Below are 15401 nucleotides of genomic sequence, written 5' to 3' on the forward strand. Positions count from 1 at the left end.
CAGAGCTCCATCCCTAACAGCACTGTGGGTGTACCTACACCACATGGACTGCAGCGGTTGAAGAAGGCAGCTCACCACCACCTTCTCAAGGGGCAATTAGGGATGGGCAACAAATGCTGGTTCAGCCACTGAAGCCCAAATCCTGTAAAAATAAATTGTAAAAAAAAAAATCCAGAGATCCAGAGTAATGCTCTGGGGTCCAGTGTTCGAATCCCACCAGAGCAGATGGTGAAACATGAATGCAATAAAAATCTGGAATTAAGAACCCAACGATGGCCATGAAATCATTGGCGATAGTCTTAAAACCTTACCTGGTTCACCAACGATGCTTTAGGGAAAGAAATCTGCTGTCCTTACCCAGTCTGGCCAAACCTGTACCAAGTTGGTTGACTCTTAAATGCCCTCTGAGATGGCCCAGCAAGCCACTCAGTGCAAGGGCTATCAGGGATAAAGAACAAAGAAAATTACAGCACAGGAACAGGCCCTTCGGCCCTCCCAGGCTGTGCCGATCCAGATCCTTTATCTAAACCTGTCTCCTATTTTCCAAGGTCTACTTCCCTCTGTTCCCGCCCATTCACATATCTGTCTAGATGCATCTTAAATGATGCTATCGTGCCCGTCTCTACCACCTCTGCTGGCAAAGCGTTCCAAGCACCCACCACCTTCTGCATAAAAAACTTTCCATGCACATCTCCCTTAAACGTTCCCCATCACCTGGAAATCGTGACCCCTTGTAACTGACACCCCCACTCTTGAAAAAAGCTTGTTGCTATCCACCCTGTCCATACCTTTCATAATTTTGTAGACCTCAATCAAGTCCCCCCTCAACCTCCGTCTTTCCAACGAAAACAATCCTAATCTACTCAACCTTTCTTCATAGCTAGCCCCCTCCATACCAGGCAACATCCTGGTGAACCTCCTCTGCACCCTCTCTAAAGCATCCACATCCTTCTGGTAATGTGGTGACCAGAATTGCACACAGTATTCTAAATGTGGCCTAACCAAAGTCCTATACAACTGTAACATGACCTGCCAACCCTTGTACTCAATACCCCGTCCGATGAAGGCAAGCATGCTGTATGTCTTCTTGACCACTCTATCGACCTGCGTTGCCACCTTCAGGGTACAATGGACCTGAACTCCCAGATCTCTCTGTACATCAATTTGCCCCAGGACTCTTCCATTAATCGTATAGTCTGCTCTTGAATTGGATCTTCCAAAATGCATCATCTCACCTTTGCCTGGATTGAACTCATCTGCCATTTCTCTGCCCAACTCTCCAATCTATCTATATTTTGCTGTATTCTCTGACAGTTCCCCTCGCTATCTGCAACTCCACCAATCTTAGTATCATCTGCAAACTTGCTAATCAGACCACCTATACCTTCGTCCAGATCATTTATGTATATCACAAACAACAGTGGTCCGAGCACGGATCCCTGTGGAACACAAGTCACCTTTCTCCATTTTGAGACACTCCCTTCCACCACTACTCTCTGTCTCCTTTTGCCCAGCCAGTTCTTTATCCATCTAGCTAGTACACCCTGAACCCCATGCGACTTCACTTTTTCTATCAACCAGCCATGGGAAACTTTATCAAACGCCTTACTGAAGTCCATGTATATGACATCTACAGCCCTTCCCTCATCAATTAACTTTATCACTTCCTCAAAGAATTCTATTAGGTTTGTAAGACATGACCTTCCCTGCACAAAACCATGCTGCCTATCACTGATAAGTCTATTCCTTCCAAATGTGAATAGATCCTATCCCTCAGGATCTTCTCCAACAGTTTGCCTACCACTGACGTCGAGCTCACAGGTCTATAATTCACTGGATTATCCCTGTTACCCTTCTTAAACAAAGGGACAACATCAGCAATTCTGCAGTCCTCCGGGACCTCACCCGTGCTCAAGGATGCTGCAAAGATATCTGTTAAGGCCCCAGCTATTTCGTCCCTCGCTTCCCTCAGTAACCTGGGATAGATCCCATACGGTCCTGGGGACTTGTCCACCTTAATGCCTTTTAGAATACCCAAAACTTCCCCCTTCCTTATGCCGACTTGACCTAGAGTATTTAAACATCCATCCCTAGCCTCAACATCCGTCATGTCCCTCAGGGATCCGTGTTGGGCCCACAATTGTTCACAATTTACATTGATGATTTGGAGTTGGGGACCAAGGGCAATGTGTCCAAGTTTGCAGATGACACTAAGATGAGTGGTAAAGCGAAAAGTGCAGAGGATACTGGAAGTCTGCAGAGGGATTTGGATAGGTTAAGTGAATGGGCTCGGGTCTGGCAGATGGAATACAATGTTGACAAATGTGAGGTTATCCATTTTGGTAGGAATAACAGCAAACGGGATTATTATTTAAACGATAAAATATTAAAGTATGCCGCTGTTCAGAGAGACTTGGGTGTGCTAGTGCATGAGTCACAGAAGGTTGGTTTACAAGTGCAACAGGTGATTAAGAAGGCAAATGGAATTTTGTCCTTCATTGCTAGAGGGATGGAGTTTAAGACTAGGGAGGTTATGTTGCAATTGTATAAGGTGTTAGTGCGGCCACACCTGGAGTATTGTGTTCAGTTTTGGTCTCCTTACTTGAGAAAGGACGTACTGGCGCTGGAGGGTGTGCAGAGGAGATTCACTAGGTTAATCCCAGAGCTGAAGGGGTTGGATTATGAGGAGAGGTTGAGTAGACTGGGACTGTACTCGTTGGAATTTAGAAGGATGAGGGGGGATCTTATAGAAACATTTAAAATTATGAAGGGAATAGATAGGATAGATGCGGGCAGGTTGTTTCCACTGGCGGGTGACAGCAGAACTAGGGGGCATAGCCTCAAAATAAGGGGAAGTAGATTTAGGACTGAGTTTAGGAGGAACTTCTTCACCCAAAGGGTTGTGAATCTATGGAATTCCTTGCCCAGTGAAGCAGTTGAGGCTCCTTCATTACATGTTTTTAAGGTAAAGATAGATAGTTTTTTGAAGAATAAAGGGATTAAGGGTTATGGTGTTCGGGCCGGAAAGTGGAGCTGAGTCCACAAAAGATCAGCCATGATCTAATTGAATGGCGGAGCAGGCTCGAGGGGCCAGATGGCCTACTCCTGCTCCTAGTTCTTATGTTCTTATGTCCCTCTCCTTTGTGAATACCGATGCAAAGTACTCATTAAGAATCTCACCCATTTCCTCTGACTCCATGCATAAATTCCCTCTTTTGTCTTTGAATGGGCCAATCCTTTCTCTAGTTATCCACTTGCTCCTTATAAGAACATAAGAACATAAGAACTAGGAGCAGGAGTAGGCCATCTGGCCCCTCGAGCCTGCTCCGCCATTCAATTAGATCATGGCTGATCTTTTGTGGACTCAGCTCCACTTTCCGGCCCGAACACCATAACCCTTAATCCCTTTATTCTTCAAAAAACTATCTATCTTTACCTTAAAAACATGTAATGAAGGAGCCTCAACTGCTTCACTGGGCAAGGAATTCCATAGATTCACAACCCTTTGGGTGAAGAAGTTCCTCCTAAACTCAGTCCTAAATCTACTTCCCCTTATTTTGAGGCTATGCCCCCTAGTTCTGCTTTCACCCGCTAGTGGAAACAACCTGCCCGCATCTATCCTATCTATTCCCTTCATAATTTTAAATGTTTCTATAAGTTCCCCCCTCATCCTTCTAAATTCCAATGAGTACAGTCCCAGTCTACTCAACCTCTCCTCGTAATCCAACCCCTTCAGCTCTGGGATTAACCTAGTAAATACGAATAAAAGTCTTTGGGATTTTCCTGAACCCTCTTAGCCAAAGATATTTCATGACACCTTTTCGCCCTCTTTATTGCGCGTTTGAGATTTGTCATACTTTCCCGATATTCCTCCAAAGATTCATCAGTTTTAAGTCCTGCACTATAATCAACCTTTCCTTAAATCCACATTTCAAATGTGGATTTACCCTTAAACAGCTGCTCCCAATCCACATTCCCTAGCTCCTGCCGAATTTTGTTATACTCTGCCTTTCCCCAATTTAGCACTCTTCCTTTAGGACCACTCTCGTCTTTGTCCATGAGCATTCTAAAACTTACAGAATTGTGATCGCTATTCCCAAAGTAATCACCGACTGAAACATCAATCACCTGGCCGGGATCATTCCCCAATACCAGGTCCAGTATGGCCCCTTCCCGAGTTGGACTATTTACTTACTGCTCTAAAAACTCTCCTGGATGCGCCTTACAAATTCTGCTCAATCTACGCCTCCAACACTACATGAGTCCCATTCAATGTTGGGGAAGTTAAAATCTCCCATCACCACCACCCTATTGCTCCTACATTTTTCGATAATCTGTCAAATATTTGTACCTCTACTTCACGCTCGCTTTTTGGAGGCCTGTAGTAAAGTCCCAACAATGTTACTGCACCCTTCCTATTTCTTAGCTCTACCCATGTTGCCTCAGTGCTCGAATCCTCCATAGTGCCCTCCTTAATCACAGCTGTGATATTCTCTCTGACCAGTAATGCAACTCCTCCACCCCTTTTACCTCCCTCTCTATCCCTCCTGAAGCATCTATACTCTGGGATATTCAGTTGCCAATCTTGCCCTTCCATCAACTAAGTCTCAGTAATACCAATAGCATCATATTCCCAGGTACTGATCCAAGCCCTAAGTTCATCTGCCTTACCTGCTACACTTCTCGCATTAAAACAAATGCATCTCAGACCATCTGTCCCTTTGCGTTCATCATCTCTTCCCTGTCTACTCTTCCCCTTAGTCACAATGAGTTTATTATCTAGTACCTTACTGGCTTTAGTTGCTGCCTATTTACTGACCTCTAACTTCCTAATCTGGTTCCCACCCCCTTCCTACATGGACAACAAATACTGGCCCAGCCAGCAATGCCCACATCCCACAAATAAAAAAGTGTATCGGAGGTGCTACCAACTGAGTTGACAAGAGTTAAGCTCAGGATCAATGAATTGTGCGTCAGAACTGCTCGGAGCATTCAAAGACCCCTTTGCAGTTGTAAGACCCCTGCCCTCGTTTGAAGCTGAAAATGAGCACCGCACTTCTTTCCGGAAGGAACTGAACTCAGTGCCACCAAGAAAGCTTCAGAATTGTGGTTTCCTAGTCGTCCTGCTGTCATGTGAGAGTACCTTTAAGAAATGAGTGTGTATAAATGGGTGTGTATGTAAATATCTGTAGTGAGAGTACCTTTAAGAGATGGGTGTTTATATAAATATCTGCAGTGAGAGTACCTTTAAGACATGGGTGTGTATAAGTGATGTCAGAGTGTGGTTGGTGCTGGGCTGTCTGTCAGATTTTTACTTTCATTTTAGGCTGTTTGCTGCAGGGTGTGTTTTAGTTTTGTTTTCAGTGTTGGAGCTGAAGCCAGACAAAGGTGTACTGCTGTTCTCTCTGCCATCAAAAGACTATCTATTGATCACTTAGTGAATTCAGAATTATAAATGTTCGGAGTAGTGACTTTAATCCTGATGTGCTTCTGTTAAAGGTTGTTTTTTTTGTCTGCTGGATGTTAAAAGGTCAGCGTACGCATCACTGAGTGTTGTATTCTTTGGGGGTTTTATTTGAATTGATGGTTGCTAAGATGTTCACTGTATGTTTTAAAAAGGTTAACTTGAGTTCATAGAATAAACATTGTTTTGCTTTAAAAAATTACTTTTCCATTTCTGCTCCACCACACCTGTAGAGTGGGCCGTGTGCTCCCCATACCACAATCTATTAAAAGTGTGAACTCCATGATACACTTTGGGGTTCTCTAAACCCTGGGCCCATAACAAGGACAATCTGGAGAATTTTACAGCGTTAAACTGTGGATCTAGTCGTTGGAAAATAAACATTCCTCAGGAGATTAAATGGGTCGAGACTTTTGTGAGGTAAACGAAGCACAATCTGGCGAGGCAGTCAGTTTATTAGCCCGGATAGCCTCTCTTCAATCGGCTGCGCCCAGAACATTTGGTTGCCGTGGAAGCATTAGCATAGAAGTAAAATAATATTCAAAATAACCTCAGTGCAAAATTTCAGTCATGAACGTGAGTTGTAACTGAACACTTTCTCCACTGGGTAATCTACAGGGAATGCATGTTTATGGTGCAATGTAGCTCCGTGTTGTAGCTTCAGATTTAAAGAAATGTATTTTGGCCTTAATTTATCAGCCCAAGTCGCTCGCACCGCCAGTGACAGGCTTGAGAACCGACACAGCTCACTCCAGATTCAACCCCCAAGTTTGGAGTTATCCTGCTGGCAATTTTATTCCGATGGGTCAGAGTGGGAATAAAATCCTCGTGTCGGCACCAGCGGAGACTGTGAGTCCCAGACTTTGTCCTTTAGCTGAGCTGCCGGTTCCCATTTACAACCCGTCTGTCGATTGCTCGTGTTATTAGCACAAGGATTTACATGAACAGCTGTTCTTTCAAAGGCATTGGCTGGGGCGGGCAAACTGATTATTTGCTGCCGAGGATGTTTGTCCGGCAAAGATTAATGAGATTGGACAAACATGCCCGGCATGGTTTCTCTCTTGTGGCGTTGGTCAGCTCGAAACGTTTCCCACCTTTGCCACAAAGCAAAGAGCTGCATCTGCATAGCGCCTTTCATGACTGGAGCTCTGTTCTGAACCGGTTGCTTTGTGGAGATGATGGTTCTTGCTGGAAAAAAAGAGTGGAGTTGGACAAATAACCCGATCGTTTCAACAGGCCCTGACTGTGAGATCACATCAGCTCCAGACACTTTTCAGGGGGGGGGGGGGGGGAAAACAGGAAACAACTAAAAATTTGTAGAATAGAAACGTTATGGGTGCTATGTTCTCTATTTTGCTTTCCCTGGCTGGCTTGGGTGCGCAGTGTTGAATAAAGAACACAAAGCTTTGTTAATAAACAAAACTATATATTTTTTTTATACTACTAAGATTCATTCACATTCCTAAAGTAGAAGGTTTCTATATTAAACTATGCTGTCTCTAACTAACTAACAGAACTCTCAAGTACACAACTGCTCCTATGCCTGACAATCTTCTAACTCTCTCTAACTCCACAAGGCTCAGTATCGTCTCTTATAGACTCGTAGGATTAGCTCCCTCTACTGGCTATCTGTATACATTTCATTAACCCTTGCTTGCCTCCATGTACGGTAATACCCCACTAGGCGGCACGTTAGCACAGTGGTTAGCACTGCTGCTTCACAGGGCCAGGCTCTCAGGTTCGATTCCCGGCTTGAATCAGTGTCTGTTCGGAGTCTGCACGTTCTCCCCCATGGCTGCGTGAATTTCCTCCGGGTGCTCCGGTTTCCTCCCATGGCAGCACGGTAGCATTGTGGATAGCATAATCGCATCACAGCTCCCGGGTCCCAGGTTCGATTCCGGCTTGGGTCACTGTCTGTGCGGAGTCTGCACATCCTCCCCGTGTGTGCGTGGGTTTCCTCCGGGTGCTCCGGTTTCGTCCCACAGTCCAAAGATGTGCAGGTTAGGTGGATTGGCCATGCTAAATTGCCCTTAGTGTCCAAAATTGCCCTTAGTGTTGGGTTGGGTGGGGTTACTGGGTTATGGGGATAGGGTGGAGGTGTTAACCTTGGGTAGGGTGCTCTTTCCAGAAGCCGGTGCAGACTCGATGGGCCGAATGGCCTCCTTCTGCACTGTAAATTCTATGTAAGTCCCGAAAGACGTGCTTGTTAGGTGAACTGGACATTCTGAATTCTTCCTCTGTGTACCCGAACAGGTGCCGGAGTGTGGCGACTAGGGGCTTTTCACAGTAACCTCATAGCCGTGTTAATGTAAGCCGACTTGTGACAATAAAGATTATTATTATTGTTACTAAATAGAGAGCATTGTCAGATTGTTTTTAGGTTTACAGAACCTCTGCAGTTAAACAGCCATTACAGGGCAGTTTTCTTAAAATGCCTGAAGTTGGATGAAGCAGAATATTTATTCATTTATTAATTTAGGGCACAGTGGTTAGCACTGTCACCCTACAGTGCCAGGGATTTCGGTTCGATTCCGACCTCGGTCTGTGTGGAGTTTGCATATTCAGGGAATTTACAGTGCAGAAGGAGGCCATTCTCCCCCGTGTCTGCGTGGGTTTCCTCCGGGGGCTCCGGTTTCCTCCCACAGTCCAAAAGATGTGCAGGTTAGGTGGTGTGGCCGTGCTAAATTGCCCCTAGGTGGGGTTACAAGCAGAGAGTGGGGGATTCCGAGTTCTCATCTAAATGCTTCTTAAATGTTGTGAGGATTCCTGCCTCCACCGCCAGTTCAGGCAGCCAGTTCCAGATTCTTTAAGAGATTGAGAGAAGCTCTCCCACTTTGACATGAGGTGGTCCCTACTCTGCTGGGCATGTGACCAGGACGAGAAAATAATCCGTGATAAAATCGGAGGACGTTCTCGGAGAGCGGGAGGTGAGGGGCCTTCGATCTCTCTTTGTTCATTGGTATTCCTGTCCCATGACTCAGGCGTGAAGGTCAAGGATTATTAATCCCCGACTGGATTGCCAATCTGACTGACCTCCGCTAAAACAGCAGGAGGAAGCGTTGCATCTCTCTCGCACCTCCAGACTAAGGAGAGGAACGAACAGCACGGGGCTCCAGGCCGAGTGGCCACCTTACTACAGTATTCAATGAGGGTATGCTTGACCCCCTTCATGGTCAGAAGGTTCACCAGAGGCATCCACACAGGAGGATTGGTCCCCTGGGCGAGAGTGGCCAGTGGACATTGTAGTGATCTCTGTACATGTTAACACATAATTAGTCAGTACAGTCAGGTGATCACTAGATGGCAACACTAACCAGGACTATATAAGGAGTTTCCCGCTCTTTCTTAGTATTGTGTGTATTGAAGCTAGATAGACGTTGCCAACTCAGAGTGTAGTGTATCGTATTAATTGTTAATTTAATCGAATCTCAGTTAATTCTATTACTAGTCAAAGCATTAAAGTAAAAGAACTGACAAGTATATTATTTTGTTACTCAATAAATAATTTGTTACCATGGCACCCAGGCTCGTACCTCTACATGACGCCATCTCCATTCTTTTCCACGCCGCCCCTCCCCCCTCCATCACCCATTTACGCACCATTGACACATTGGCTGCCCAATAGTACCCCAGAAGGTTGGGCAGCGCCAGCCCGCCTCTATCCCTCCCTCGCTCCAGGAACACCCTCTTCACTCTCGGAGTCCCATGTGCCCACACAAAGCTCAGAATACTGCTAGTCACTCTCCTAAAGAAGGCCCTGGGGATTAAAGATGGGCAGGCACTGAAAGAGGAACAAGAACTATTGTGTTAATTTGCGTTGTTGTTAAAATGCTGTGTTGTTCATGGAGGTGGGGCGAATGTTTATGATTGTTAATATTATTGTTATTTTTTGTATTTTACTATGGTGCGTTATTGTTGTATAAATTCAAAATTTTTCAATAAAAATTATTTAAAAAAAAAAAAAAATTGTCATCAACTGGAAACCTGTGACTGGTTATCATCAAGTTAAATACAACTCGGCAAGACAAAGGAGTAATATATATATTACATCTCTGTAATATAACATGTTACCAGGAGTAGTAACATAATATAACAGACGTCAGACAGAATTTGAGGTCAGGGAGGGACTGGACAAGGGAAGGAAGTTGAGAGCATCCATTTCCATTTTGCCCACCCACCAGACACAAATCTTGCCCTGTGACGACCCCAAGCAACGCACGAAACGTCAGCATCGCACGAAACGTCACAGAAATGTGGCCGCGGTTTCACCAGGAATTAACCGATGAGGAAAATAAATGAAACTTTCTCACACAGTACCTCCTCCACCAGCTGCAGCATACGACGAGTGCTTTCCAGGGACTGTGAAGAGAGAGAGAGAGAGAGAAAGAAAAAGAGAGAAACACACAGTTAGACCACTGCAGACAAACATCGAGGCCTCATTTTATCAGCGTTGATGAACACAAACCGCCAGGGCAATCTTTAACCTCTTCAGTGCCCTGAGAAGCTCCGGGAGCAATCACAGAGAGAAGGAACTTGCATTGACATAGCTCCCTTCCCCAAACTCAGATGGTCCCGAAGCCCTTTACTGCAAATGAAATACTTTTCAACCAGTCACTGTTGTGCGACAGGAAGCCTGGCAGCCAATCTTCTTTGGCACTACAAGCTCTCAAACTCAGCAATGTTATAATGGTCGAGTAGTCTGCTTTTAGTGACATTGATTGAGGGCTGAATATTGGCCAGGATACAGAGGGTACAGCGGAGAACCATCCCTCCCCCCGGAGAGACGCCAAGTGCCCAATCTCAACCCTGCCACTGGGATTAAAAACAAATCCTCCTTATTGAGATATTGTGTGCAACGGTGTGAGAGGTTTGAAGGAAAATAAACAACATCATGAATAAGTGATTTAAAATGTCCAGTTGCTTACATTCCTGTCTGTCAAACCAACCTGCTTGTGACATGGTTTCTCACACTTCCACGGCGACATCTTTCATGATGAATTCAGGTCTCCACATTTACCATGGAAAGTGCCTATGTAAACATGTCACGCCCGGCATGACGGGCTGCTGTGTACTTTGCACTCGCTTGTCCGTCCACCGTGTTGCCTTCACAGGATCGCTGGCCCCCCCCCCCGTCTCATTTGTGCGCGCGGTTCAGTGGAAGAGGTCGATGATTAGTTCAGACGGTGAGAATCTCAGAGTCCCACCACCCATGTTCCACAAGAGCACAACACGGATACTCCCGTGAAGCCACTGCCAGGCCGTGAGGGGGAAAGCGGCGACACTTTCAATCTGGCTGCCGTTCATTTTTCTCCCATCCCACCCTCTCCCTCTCCTCCATCGCCCACGTCCACCCCCCCGCCCCCCCCCCCCCCCCACCCATGACTGACTGTGCGGTGCGCACAGCGGAGAGGTGAATGGGTTAATACCATCCACTTTGGATTGCAACTCTTCCCAGCCCTGAGGCCCATCAAGGGTTAACAGAATAAACACCTAAGATAGTGTGAGCACGACCAAGGGGAAATTAATGTAGTTACTGTCAGCGCGGCTGTTAATCTGTTTTAATATCCGATGCTGTCTAACCCATTACATGTGTTAGATTACATTACAGCACAGCCAGCACAGGCAGTTCCCTGGAGAAAAATTCCATTTCTCCTCCATTATTATCAGCACCTTGGGCTCCAGAATCTCGCGTCAAACTCCTCTCGTCTCTCCACCTCTGTCTCCCCCTTTATGATTCTTCTGAAACCCTGCAGCTCTTTCACCAAGTCTATCCTCGCTCCCCCTAATATCTCCTATTTTAGGTTGATGGGGGGGGTGGGGCGGGGGAGTTCCGGGATTTGGGCCCAGCGACAGTGAAGGAACGGCAATAGATGCAAAGCGTTGTTCTTTCAGGGACGTTCCACTGCGGAGGATCTAGTCCTCCGACGTCCTGACATCTTTGCAGAGGCTGGGATGAGGGAAGCCTCCGTGCTGATGTCCCATCCATGGTCGCTTATACAACGACAGGTTGCTTTCGTACAGCACCCTCATCACAGGGAAATGCCCACCAGGTTTAACAGGAACATATCACACAGAAATAGACACTGAGCCGGTCAAGGAGGTGTCGGCAAGTCAGGCAACAACCATGGAGAGGAACAGATAATTGATCAGCCATACGGCAGCACGGTAGCACACAGTGGTTAGCACTGTTGCTTCACAGCTCCAGGGTCCCAGGTTCGATTCCCGGCTGGGTCACTGTCTGTGCAGAGTCTGCACATCCTCCCCGTGTCTGCGTGGGTTTCCTCCGGGTGCTCCGGTTTCCTCCCACAGTCCAAAGGTGTGCAGGTTAGGTGGATTGGCCATGATAGATTGCCCCTTAGCGTCCTAAAAGGTTAGGAAGGGTATTGGGTTACGGGGATAGGGTGGAAGTGAGGGCTTAAGTGGGTCAGTGCAGAGTCGATGGGCCAAATGGCCTCCTTCTGCACTGTATGTTCTATGTATCTGGTCAGGGGTGGAGATGGTGTTGGGGTGCAGGTCGGGGGTGTCATAATATACATCCATGTACATAATGGAGTGCAGGCAGGCAGTGATTGACACACAGGATGACCAGTAAACACACAGAACACAGCAGCCAATCACCAGACAGGACACGACCACTATAAAGCCAGAGGGGACCAGGTTTCCCGCTCTCTCTGGACCCAGCCACTGAGACAGTCAGAGTCCGTGAGCTAGTCAGTGCAAACACCATGCGGTAGCTAGTAAGTCTGGTCAGGCTAGTACAAGGCCCCTAGTCAAGTCAGTATAGTGCTAACTCACAGTTGAACATGTATAGTAGTTAAGATGTTGAATAAAATCGTGTTGCATCTTATCAAGTGTTGGAGGTCTGTCTCTCGCTAAACTGCATCAGGTACAGTCCACATCGACCCAGCCTGCCTAACACATCAGGGGGTATATAGGAATATAGTGGGAACGGGGGGGGGGGGGGTGTTGTGCTTAGTAGGGAGTGGGAATTGGGAGAAAAGTCCCCCGTGGGGTCAGGAGTGGGGGTGGAATGCTGGAGTGCTGCGCGGGGCTCCGTCTGGGTGTTACTAAACTAAAATAGTTACCCTGAAGTTAGAAGTAATCTTTATGCTAATTCTTTCAGAGTGACTATTAGTGTGAAGTTGGCAGAACCATCCACTGTTAGTGATTTAAATCGCTCAGTCGGAACGTTCCCAGCACAGTTGTCCAGGGGACGTTACCCCCTCTGGACAACTGCCACGTAAAAACCCCACCTGGGAACGTCGGAGAGGGATTCCCCAGGGCACCTCTGGGGTAACCCCCAAATCTGGGGGTGGGGTGGTGCTCTGCTTCTCGGCGGAGAATGTTAAACCCGGGGGGTTTTGTTGGAGCAAAGGCCAGTTCAGATCAGCAAGCACAGGCCTGATGGGCCCACTGGGCGGCTCTAACAAGCGGTGTGATTCAGGCGATATTTTCTCTTGCTTTGCAAACACAAAAGCTGCAATTCGCTGGCCTCAAACTAAACACAAGCGTTAAATCAGCCAGGGTATTGCCTTTGTCTGCTCTTCGATTTAATTGTCCTCCTTCCCCACTGGCGCCTCATTGAACAAACCGCCACATGCTAATCATCAGGCAAGTGGGTGTTTGTTTTCCCTCTCTGCAGGCTCTGGTCCCACCAACACGCAGCCACGAGCTGCCAGCTCTAATTACCCGCTTCCCCATCACACACTGCAGGCGCATCTTCAACGTCCCCCTCCGTCCTCAAGGTCAAACCTCTCCTGATCTCTCCGCATCCATTCCCGCTCTCCCATTACTCAACCAACGGCCCTCCGGAGACCCGGAGAAATTCCTGCCAATCTGGCCTCGACATTATTTTCCAGGGTTTCTGTGCCAGAGGGGAGGAAGATGGAGAGATCTCAGCCTCTCCAACGTCACTGAAACTTGTGAGGAACATCCTTTGTTTTAAAAAGTCTGGTACTGGCAAGGACCGTCCTTTGGAAGACAAAAAGGAAAGGTTTTTATTTTTGTAAAGCAGGGCAGCACGGTAGCATGGTGGTTAGCACTGTTGCTTCACGGCGCCAGGGTCCCAGGTTCGATTCCCGGCTCGGGTCACTGTCTGTGTGGAATCTACACGTTCTCCCCGTGTCTGCGTGGGTTTCCTCCGGGTGCTCCGGTTTCCTCCTTCAAGTCCCAGAAGACGTGCTGTTAGGTAATTTGGACATTCTGAATTCTCCCTCTGTGTACCCGAACAGGCGCCGGATTGTGGCAACTAGGGGCTTTTCACAGTCACTTGATTGCAGTGCTAATGTAAGCCGACTCATGACAATAAAGATTTTATTGTGTCTCGAGAAAAGGCCTCTTAGAATTGAGTTGCAATGATTATCACACTTTCCAAGGATGGCTATTCCCAGCCCCATTGCCTATCTTTGTGCCCCCCCCCCCCCCCTGTGCTGCTGAAACCCTTGTCCATAATTCCGCTACCTCCAGATCTGGACTGCACCAGTGCATTCCTACCGGGGGGTGGTGGGGCCTAAGCTCTGAAAGTCCCTCCTTAATAAATCTCGCAGCCTCTCAACCTCTGACACCCCCTTTATGACACTCCGTAAAAGCTACCTTTTTGTCACCTGCTCACGGAGCCCCGCGTCAAATTGTGACTGACAATCGCACGCTTGTGAAGCATCTTCGGAGGTTTTGCTGGATTAAAGGTGCTACACAAAATACCATTTAGAATATACAACATAGAACAGTACAGCACAGAACAGGCCCTTCGGCCCTCGATGTTGTGCCGAGCTTTGTCCGAAACCAAGATCAAGCTATCCCACTCCCTGTCATTCTGGTGTGCTCCGTGTGCCTATCCAATAACCGCTTGAAAGTTCCTAAAGTGTCCAACTCCACTATCACAGCAGGCAGTCCATTCCACACCCTAACTGCTCTCTGAGTAAAGGACCTACCTCGGACATCCCTCCTATATCTCCCACCCGAACCTTATAGTTATGCCCCCTTGTAACAGCTACATCCACCCGAGGAAATATTCTCTGAACGTCCACTCTATCTATCCCCCTCATCATCTTATAAATCCCTATTAAGTCGCCTCTCATTCTCCTCCGCTCCAAAGAGAAAAGCTCTAGCTCCTTCAACCTTTCCTCATAAGACCTATCCTCCATACCAGGCAACATCCTGGTAAATCTCCTTTTCACCCTTTCCAATGCTTCCACATCCTTCCTATAGTGAGGTGACCAGAACTGCACACAATACTCCAAATGTGGTCTCACCGGGGTCATGTACAGTTGCAGCATAACCCCGCGGCTCTTAAACCTAAGCCCCCTGTTAATAAATGCTAACACACTATAAGCCTTCTTCACGGCTCTATCCACTTGAGTGGCAACCTTCAGAGATCTGTGGACATGAACCCCAAGATCTCTCTGTTCCTCCACATTCCTCAGAACCCTGCCGTTGACCCTGTAATCCACATTCAAATTTTTTCTACCAAAATGAATCACCTCGCACTTATCAGGGTTAAACTCCATCTGCCATTTTTCGGCCCAGCTCTGCATCCTATCAATGTCTCTTTGCAGCCTACAACAGCCCTCCACCTCATCCACTACTCCACCAACCTTGGTGTCATCAGCAAATTTACTGACCCAGCCTTCAGCCCCCTCCTCCAAGTCATTGATAAAAATCACAAATAGCAGAGGGCCCAGCACTGATCTCTGTGGTACACCGCTGGTAACTGGTCTCCAGTCTGAAAATTTTCCATCCACCACCACCCTCTGTCTTCTATGTGAGAGCCAGTTACTTATCCAATTGGCCAAATTTCCCTCTATCCCACACCTCCTTACTTTCTTCATGAGCCGACCATGGGGAACCTCATCAAATGCCTTACTAAAATCCATGTATACGACAGCAACTGCTCTACCTTCATCTACACACTTAGTTACCTCCTCAAAGAATTCAATCA

General features: G+C 47.1%; 1 protein-coding gene across 3 annotated transcripts in view; it reads right to left on the reverse strand.

Annotated features, from left to right (window-relative positions):
* LOC119957815 (synaptosomal-associated protein 25-like) overlaps nucleotides 1-15401 on the reverse strand; it is a 347410-nt gene that overhangs the window by 76792 nt on the left and 255217 nt on the right. For all 3 annotated transcript variants that reach the window (XM_038785944.1, XM_038785945.1, XM_038785943.1), the window contains exon 3: nucleotides 9782-9823. In XM_038785944.1, coding sequence (XP_038641872.1) covers nucleotides 9782-9823 — 42 coding nt within the window. The remainder of the gene's footprint in view (nucleotides 1-9781; nucleotides 9824-15401) is intronic.

This window comes from Scyliorhinus canicula, chromosome 27, assembly GCF_902713615.1.
Source record: "Scyliorhinus canicula chromosome 27, sScyCan1.1, whole genome shotgun sequence".
Classification (NCBI taxonomy): Eukaryota; Metazoa; Chordata; class Chondrichthyes; order Carcharhiniformes; family Scyliorhinidae; genus Scyliorhinus; species Scyliorhinus canicula.